Raw genomic sequence first — 10194 nt, forward strand, 5'->3', positions numbered from 1 at the left:
ACTTGAGCCGATGGTGCGAGAATATCCTGACGTTTCCTCTTATGAGCTTTCAGGAGTTCCACCTCCCAGGGAGATTGATTTTGCTATTGTGCTGGAGCCAGGGACTGTTCCTATATCTAGAGCTCCTTACAAAATAGCCCCAGCTGAGTTGAAAGAGTTGAACGTCAATTTGTAGGAGTTTCTAGACAAGGATTTTTATTAGGCCTAGTGTGTCACCTTGGGGAGCACCAGTACTGTTTGTTAAAAAGAAGGATGGATCGATGCGTCTTTGCATTGATTAAAGAGAACCGAATAAGGTGACAGTTAAGAACCGTTATCCATTACCCAGAATTGATGACTTGTTTGATTAGTTGGAAGGAGCCACGGTTTTCTATAAGATTGATTTATGTTCAGGCTATCACCAGCTGAGGATTAAAGACAATGACATTCCAAATACTTCTTTTCGTTCCAGATATGGGCATTAGAGTTCATTGTAATGTCTTTTGGATTGACCAATGCTCCTTTTGTTATAGTTTTTATTGATGACATCTTGGTTTACTCCAAGACAGAGGTTAAGCATAAGGAGCATTTGAATTAGGTTTTGAAGACTTTTCGAGCCAATAAACTTTATGCTAAGTTTTCTAAGTGTGAATTTTGGCTGAAGAAGGTATCTTTTCTTGGCCATGTCGTATCTAGTGAGGGAGTCTCTATAGACCTAGCAAAGATTGAAGTTGTTACTAGTTGGCCTCGATCTTCTATAGTCAATGAGGTTCGTAGTTTTTTGGATTTAGTAGGTTATTACAGAAGGTTCGTGGAAGATTTCTCTCGTACAACCAGTCTTTTGAATCAGTTGACCAGGAAGGGGACTCCTTTTGTTTGGAGCCCAACATGTGAGAGTAGCTTCCAGGAGCTTAAGCAGAAGCTTGTGACTACGCCAGTCCTTACAGTGCTAGATTAATCTACAAGTTTTGTGATCTACAATGACGCCTCCAAGAAAGGACTGAGTTTTGTTTTGATGTAGCAAGGTACGAAGGTTGCTTATGCCTCTCGTCAGTTGAAGAGTCATGAGTAGAACTACCCTACCCATTATTTAGAGTTGGCAACAATTGTTTTTGCACTAAAGATGTGGAGACACTACTTGTATGGTGAGAAGATACAAATTTTTACTAACCACAAAAGCCTGAAATACTTCTTAACCCAAAAGGAGTTGAACATGAGACAGAGAAGATGCTTAGAGTTAGTAAAGGACTATGATTGTGAGATTCTGTATCACCCAAGTAAGGTGAATGTGGTAGTTGATACGCTTAGTCGGAAGGTATCACATTCAGCAGCACTTATTACTGAGCAGGCTCCTTTGCTTAAGGACTTTGAGAGAGCTGAGATTGCAATTTTAATAGGGGAAGTTACCTTACAGTTGGCTCAGCTGTCAGTGCAGCCGACCTTGAGACAGAGGATGATTGTTGCTCAGCTAAAGGACCCATATTTGGTTGAGAAGCGTCGCATGGCAGAAGCAGGACAGGATGAGAAGTTCTCCATAACCTCTGATGATGGACTTATGTTTGAGAGGCGTTTATTCGTCCCAGCAGACGGTGCATAGTTCTTCATTTTCTATGCATCCTAGTAGTATGAAGATGTACCAGGACTTAAAGCGAGTTTACTGGTGACGAAATATGAAGAGAGAAGTGGCAAACTTCATTAGTAGATGCTTGGTATGCCAGCAGGTCAAGGTACCAAGACAGAGGCGAGCCGATTTGTTTCAACCCTTGAGTGTGCCAGGGTGGAAGTGGGAGAGTATGTCTATGGAGTTCATTTCAGGACTGCCTAGAACCTTGACAGGCTATACGGTGATTTGAGTTGTTGTTGACAGGCTCACAAAGTCAGCTCATTTCATCTAAGTAAAATCCACTTACACTGCCAGTAAGTGAGGACAGTTATACATGACTGAGATAGTAAGGTTGCATGGAGTGCATGTATCTATTGTTTCTGACAGAGATGCTCGTTTCACATCAAAGTTCTGGAAAGGACTTTAGCTTGCATTGGTCACAAGGTTAGACTTCAGCACAACCTTTCATCCTCAGACTGATGGTTAAACAAAAAGGCTAAACAAGATTTTGGAAGATATGCTATGAGCTTGTGTGCTGGTGTTTTTAGGGAGTTGGGACTCTTATTTGCATTCGATGAAGTTGTCCTATAATAACAGTTACCAAGCTACCATTAGCATGGCACCGTTTGAGGCTCTGTATGGTAGGTGTTGTAGGTCTTCTATTTGTTGGGTTGAGGTTGGTGAGCAGAGAATGTTAGGCTCTGAGTTTTTTCATACCACCAATGTAGCCATACAGAAAATTAGAGTTTGTATGTTGACAGCGCAGAGCAGATAGAAGAGTTATGCTGATGAACAACGTAAGGATCTAGAGTTTGATGTGGGAGACATGGTTTTTCTAAATGTAGCATCTATGAAAGGTGTTTTGAGGTTCGAAAAGAAGGGGAAGTTATGTCCATGTTTTGTAGAGCCATTTGAGATACTTGAGCGAATTGGCCCCGTAGCTTACCATTTGGCGTTGCCTCCTGCATTTTCTATAGTTCATAATGTGTTCCATGTCTATATGCAGACCCGACACATGTAGTTGACTTTGAGCCATTGTAAATTAATGAGAACTTGAGTTATGAGGAGCAACCTGTTCAGATTTTAGACAGAGAGATCAAGATGCTTCGTAATAGACATTTGATTTGTTGTAGATTGGATGATGGAAAAAACAGCAAGCCGCTTGACCTTTCACACGAGGTGAAGGGTCAAAAAATTTGAGTTGTGAAAATGTTGGATGATCTGGTCAAAGAAGGTGATAGCCCTGTAGATTCGTTCCCATGGTTCGATCCTTCCTAGTCAAACACGGCGTGTTCGAATTCTGATTGGTCAGGATGCTTCGTAATAGAGGAATTGCACTGGTCAAAGTTCTTTGGCAAAACAACGGAGTTGAAAAGGCCACATGGGAGAGAGAAGATGGTATGAGAGCCCAGTATCCTGAGCTATTTGAGGATTAGAACTTTCGAGGATGAAAGTTTCTCAAAGGAGGAAAGATTGTAACACCCCAAATTAAGGTAACTTATCCTTAGTTATCTTAAGTTAAAATTTTGATTAGTATTGGAATTAATTTGGGTGTTAATTAATTTAATTGTTGAAATATTTGATTTGTGGATATTGGAATCTATTAGGTATTTTGTAAAATATCTAATTGTTTAAATTTGGAATCTTTGATTAAAGTTGTTTGCTATAAGAGATTTGTATTTGGGAGAAATTTGATTAATTATATATGATTATGTAATTAAGTAAATTTGAAGTTGAAATGATTATATTATGTACATAATATAATTATGTAAGGATATTTATTTTAGGAAAGATAAAGGTGATTTGATTGGAGAGAGAGGGAGATTTGAGTTTAAAAAAAGTAGATTTGATGGGTTTAAACGAAGAGAGAGATGGAGTTGTTTTATTTGGAATAAAATAAGTAAAAGATAAAAGAAAAGTAATAATAATTATATTAATATTATTTCATTAAATAGCCCATTGTAAAGCGTGAGATGTTGATATTCATCATCTTCCTCAAGAAACCCTAATCACACATCAAGGAAACCCTAGTAAGAAAATTTGCTGCCACCGCCGTCGTTTTTCATGGTCGACAGCCATCAAAACCATCCATCGGTCATCACATCTTTTCTGTCGCAGCCACCGCATCAGCCGTCTGTCTTCGTCTTCGTTCGACAACTAATCACCTTCTGCCACATCGTTCCGTCGAGCAGCAACCGTTGATGAACCATCAGCCGTCGTCGTTGTCTAAGTTAGCCAGTGAGTCGCTCCCAGGGAAGTTGTCGCCCAAGCCATCCCTTCATGAGCTAACCCGAGCTGTACGCAACTCCAGTCGTAAGCTAGTCCTCGCATCGAGTTGTCGCCAGTTGCAACCTTCTTCAAGACGAGCGTAGCCTAACTGAGTCGACCCTACGCGTGTGAGCCTCCTACCCGAGCCTTTTTCCCTACCTTCGCCGAGTCGATCCCCGTCTCCGAAGCCATATGAGCTGCCAAGCTTAATTTTAACCCCTTTTTCATCTATTTTTTGTAAGTTTTATTTGGGTTTGGTTTAATGCCCAACAAAGAGTAATTTTTAGATCTTAGATAATTTAATTTTAGATTATTTAGTTAGATTTTGTCTGGAAGTTTGAGCTGTGGATTTTTTCCCAACCAAGGAGAAGTCGGATTCAACCTTAACTTTGGGTAAGTTAAATAATTGAACTTTTGGGTCTTTAAGCAACCAGTAAATTTATTGTCTTAGTATTTTACCCTTAATGTGTGTCGTTACAGTTTCCCTTTTACAAAGCTCTGCTAATTTTTTATTTGGATATTTTCATTGCTCTACTGAGCTATTTAAGTTCAAGAAGCATGCATCGTTAATAGGTTAGCCGCACATATTGTATTGTTTGTTCTTTATGAAGAATTCGATAAAATAGTGTGGTTGAAAAAAACAACTTTTTATGGGTGTGGCTACAAATTTTGAGAGCAGTTTGATAAAAACTACCCTTGATTTGGAAATATATTACATTGAGAAGGATTTTTCATCCTTAGGGGAGCCTATGGTTCATTCTTGAAGTGAACAAAGTTAAAAAGATAAGAAGAGAAAGATTGATTTTAGTGGGAGGGAGTCTCATAAGCTAATGAGAGCCAAAGTTGTAAGAAAAGAAAGAGGCTCACATCTAGAAGGAGTTTAGGTGTTCACTAAGTTAAGCTCTTCAGTTGTCACAATATTTTTGAGTATGTATAGATAAGTACAATGTTGCAATCATTTTACTTAATTATATTAGTGGATTATCTTTATTGTATAGTGCCCTTCAATAGTATCTAGGTGTTAAATCACCGAACTGGGTTACCAACTCTTCTGTGTTACTGTTGTATTCCTTTTTGTGATTTACTATGTCTTTGTACTTGCTAGGGCATGTTGTGTAACACCTCTAATGTTTCTAAAAGATTCACTTTTCAAAAGTTCAATTGGTATTAAAGTGGGTCACATTTATCTCAAATGCTTTAATCATGAAAAATTCTAAAAAATGTTGTTCTACTACACTCTCCCTGTCCTTGAGAAACAAACTATGCTTACTGGAAGGCTCACATGAAAGTCTTTTCGAAGTCACTCGACAACTAATCGTGGAAGTAAATTGTTATAAAATGGAGTGATCAAACCGCTACAAATGAATATGGCAAGAGTCTCTCCAAAACCAAAGTTTGAGTGAACCGTTGTTGAAGATGAAACATCTCCAAGAAATTACCGGGCCTTGCATATGCTATTTTAAATGGAGTTGATTGAAACATAATTCGTCTGATAAAGACACACCTATTTTTGCGAAAGAAGCTTGAGGCATCTTGTCTGTGGCTCATGAACGAACTACCAAAATTAAACAGTCAAGACTGTAGTTTTTGTCTATTAAATAATCTGAGAATCTCAAGATGCAATATGATAAAACTGTTGCAGTGTTCAATGTGTGTCTGATAGACTATGGCTAATGAATCCTTTTCTCTAAGAAATAAGATTTTTGGGAAAAGCTTATTCAAAAAGTTTTACACTGTCTTCCCAAACAATTTCATATGAAAGCCACGACCAATGAAAAAGCACATGATATATCATTAAAGTGGATGAACGTTTTGGATCTTTACTAACATTTGAAATGTCTCTAGAAGGAAATTCAGATAAGAAGAAAAATGGGTAGCTCTCCAATCAACTTATGTTCACTACAAGAAGAAGGGGGATTGCCAACGTAGAGATGCATTGACAGAAGCTTGGATTGCATCAATAGAGGCTACCCCGATGCAGAAATGGACTTCGGCTAGAATGTCGTGAGACAAGTGAAGTGAAGGACACTATTGATGCGCGAACTGGAAGACGTCGACAAAGGTTTACTCCCAATGCAATGTTCGCCAACATGGTCAACACGTCGACAGTGGGAAACTACAGACATCTGGTAACGATGTCGCAATTACGTTACTGTCGACATGGTCAAGTACGTTGACGCACATGAACCACCGATGCAATGTCAGCAGACTTTTTGACGATGTCGTATCGTCATAATGACCATTTGTGATGTATAATATGCATCGCAAAATCTTTATTATAATATATTTTTTTATTTAATTATAATTATTTTGGCGAATTGGAAAGGAATTCGATTTAAATTCATTCAAATACTAAAAACAATAAATGTTAATATAATAAAATACCAAATAAAATTTTTATTAAAAATAATTCTAAAATACACATTCGTAGTTTAGAAATTACATACATAATGAAAACGAAAAATATAAAACTAAAAACAGAAAACTAAACATATAATCTAAGTGTCGGTGTCTCATGAAAGTTCCCCATGCCTTTGAACCTACAATGACATGAAATTAAGTTTAAACGTATAACACCAATTATATGAAATTAAAGAACGTAAAAGTTGAAAAATACGTACCTTAATGAAATCAAGGCCCTCTCGAATCCTGAGAGAGGTTTTCAATCATTTTCCTCATTTCTTCTATTTGCGAAGTCTGCTTTTCCATATGGAAAGCTTGTGCTTCTATTAAGCGAGCATTTTCTTTGTACTTCTTGTTACACTCTTCTTTTACTACCTCAATACGAGTTTTTAGCTTGTTAACCTCCCTGACAGATGTAGATGAAGAACTGCCAACAACATGTCGGAACTTTTGCTTGGGGCCCCAACCAAGACTATTTGAGTAGTTCGATCGTCTATCCAAAACGTTCTTGCATATCTCATCCCGAAAGAGTGGTTAAGAACCCTCTAGTGTAGGCTGGGGCTGGAGTTCTAGCATTTAATTTTCCAAATAAAATTTTTGTTAATTAACTAAACGTGTAAATCAACTGTTGTGTGAAAGAAGACAAAGGACAACTTATAAACTTATATGTACATTTGTAGCCGCCTGCAAAATCAGCTGGCCACCTCGAAATAAATGACAGCGGTGCTCATATGCCAAAAAGGATCGAACCCATCAGAAGTTGATCCCAAATGAATATTCCGTGGATCTAAAGCGAACTCAGGAAGTTTATAATCAAAATGTTTCCATCCCTCTGCATCAACTTGATGTCTCAAGACATCATCTATTTTGACTTGTTTATCCTGATGTCATCTCATTTCAGACGAGTTCTCTTGCAATATAAACAATCTCTGTAATATTGGTATCAATGGAAAGTGTCGCAATATCTTGTTTGGGATTTTTTTCCTTTGATAGGACTAGCCTTGTACCAAGACTCACCACAAGTTGGACAATGTGCCAAATCAGTGAACTACTTCAAATACAATACACAATCATACTTACATGGATGAATAGTATAGTATCCCAAGCCCAAGTCACGCAACTTTCGTTTCTATTCATAGAAAGAACTAGGGATAGTAGTACTACATATTGGAAACACACGTTTTAGCAGTTGTAATAACATGCTGAACGACTTGTTACTCTAACAGTTAAGAACCTTGACGTGTATCAACGTAACCAAAAAGTTGAGATATGAAAATTTCGAATGACTGGGGTATAGCTCACAACCAGCTTAGTTTAGTAACGACTGAAATATATTTGTCCTCTCCTCTTCTACACCATTATTGAATGACATGTCTTTTTCCAAACCTGCTTTCTCCGCAGTTTCTTCGTCGTGTTCGATTGGATCTTGTAAATTATGCAGTATTCCCAACATTTCATTATCTTATAAAAACTGATTACTACTAGTTTCTTCAATATGGAATTAATGGGCCACTACTAATTCCTTCATGAAAATGGTCACTACTAGTTTTTTCATCGAATCTTTCTACACCTCTATACAAGTTCACTGGCTCTCCATGATACACTCATTATGTGTAGAAGGGTCATATTCCAATGGTTAATCAATATCTCTCCACAGCCCCTAATAAGTTCCAATTCGAGTTCATACATCTCTTGCATAGACACCTTATCCATCCATACTCGTTGACGTGATACTTCGCAACATCCAAGAATTTGAAACTTATTTGAATCTCAATCGATAACTTATTTCTAATGTTCATCAAACTCTTCTCCATCACTAGACACATAGAACATAAATACGTGTAATTATCTTGCACTAAGGGCAACGATAATTCTAACTAAATAAATACACTCTTACTTCTAAAAATCAACTTGTGTTCACAAATAATAAACTACATGATACCATAACTATATAATAGCCACAACACATCAGTAAAAAGTTTCAAATTCTTCAATTTCATCAATATCACAATTTCAATAATAACCATTTCCTAACATATTACAATTGTTAAAATTTCATTCACACATAATTTAGTTTTAAATAATTAAATATACATTATAACTAAAAATGTCTAACAATTTCAATTTACAATTTAAATTACAAAAACGATTACTTATTCAATCTACAAAATTTTATACATTCTATAATATATATACATTATTCTCTAACATACACATACAATATTTATACAATATAGATTATTTCCTAATATACTAACACATACAAAATTTATGCAATATACAATATACAATCTATACATACAATCTAATTTATACATACAATTTACAATATATAATTTATACGTACAATCTAATATATATTTTTTACAAATGAAAAAAAAAAAAAGAAAAGATACACCATTTTTATCAATAGAGACGATGAACCAAATAGATGACAGTGCACAAGGATGGTGGGCGACGGTCGACAATGGTGGCGGACACGAAAGTGGCAAACGACGGCGACAGACGACAACGATACCTCTCCCCTTTTTTGTTCCTTCTATTTTCTCTTTTCTCTTCTATTTGTGTGCCTTTTTGTTCTGTAAATCGATAACTAAAATGAGTAGGTATCTCTCGACGTAGCTCGAAAAATTCAGAAGAACCCTCTACAAGTAACGCAGTCACTTATGACATCGTGAGAACCTTGTCAAAAGCAGTCAAAATGTCACACATCCCGCAATGTTACCTACCCCACGTCGATAGAGGTTCGACCTCTCACGACGCATGGAATCTTGTGTTGTGATATAGTTGTGAGAATTTTTTAAATGTTCAACCTTTGTCGACACGGTCAAAGCCATGTCGACAAAAGGTCGATCTCACAATATGCCTTGAATGCAACGTTGGTAGTTATGAAGGCAACGACAACGTGTACATGCATGGCGTCGTGAAAAGTCTATTATTATTTAAATTAAACATTTTCGCAATATCCTACCTCGGTGTCGTGGAAGCCTTATCCTCCATTGATGTTATTTGTGTGACGCAAGACCTTCATACGGCCGACGCCTTCTTCACGATGCGTTGGAAAGTTTCTTCTTACAACATCACTTTTCACGACGCCTCTTTCGGCATCGACAGACCTCTGATTTTTTAGTGTGGTTCATGAAATAAATAAATGTCCTCAGAATTCGAATGATTGACTTGCTTGTTGAGTTCATACCTTTGCTGTCCAAGCATTTTAATTAGGTGTTGAAAAGAGTGGTATGAGTCCCTACGGTTGAGCGGGAAGCTAATCCTGTAGGTAAAATAAACGCATGTTTTGAACGTCCTTAAAATTTAATCTTTTTCCCCTTGATGAAATTATTACAGGTTAGAGTTTTTATTTTATTTTATTTATTTTTCTATTTTTACATTTGGTATTTAATATTTGAGCCAATGTAGGAGGAATATGAATCGAAAGCCACTTAAAAATATTAGGAGCTGATAGGACTAAATTATATAATGAATGAATTAGGACTTCAAACTCATAAATGCTCGAGTAAGTCTAGAATTAATTTTAACTTGTGCGTCAATAATTGACTAGGAATAGCTTGCATTGTCGTTCACGGGTTAATTTGTGGTTGATTGTCGAGGATCAAGTAACAAACAATGAAATTTGAGTGAGCGTATCTTTGTGTGCGACTGTTTGCTTCATTTTACCTTGCTCGGTCGATCAAGAATTAAGGTTGATGGGGTGTTTGATAACATTAAAATTGTGCTATCTAATCCTACTTAATTTGACATTGTTCTTAAATTTTATGTTTCTGTTTGTTTTATTTTGTCGGTTCTTAGCACATCAAAGGTAGAACCAAGCAAAACGGAAGAAATTAATACCAATTTGCATCATCTTGGCAAAAAATCAAAGAAATAGCCTCATTGCCTCTAAATTGGCAGCCGTGCGGTACTGCAAGGTAGAAAGGTCCAAT

At 36.8% G+C, this 10194-nt stretch overlaps 1 protein-coding gene across 1 annotated transcript; it reads left to right on the forward strand.

Annotated features, from left to right (window-relative positions):
* The first annotated feature begins 1102 nt into the window (after nt 1-1102).
* LOC127148467 (uncharacterized) lies at nt 1103-1576 on the forward strand. The gene has a single exon (XM_051082175.1). The coding sequence runs from the start codon at nt 1103-1105 to the stop codon at nt 1574-1576; it is 474 nt and encodes a 157-aa protein (XP_050938132.1).
* Nucleotides 1577-10194: the final 8618 nt, after the last annotated feature.

The sequence above is a fragment of the Cucumis melo genome, chromosome 1 (genome assembly GCF_025177605.1).
Source record: "Cucumis melo cultivar AY chromosome 1, USDA_Cmelo_AY_1.0, whole genome shotgun sequence".
NCBI classification, from domain to species: Eukaryota; Viridiplantae; Streptophyta; class Magnoliopsida; order Cucurbitales; family Cucurbitaceae; genus Cucumis; species Cucumis melo.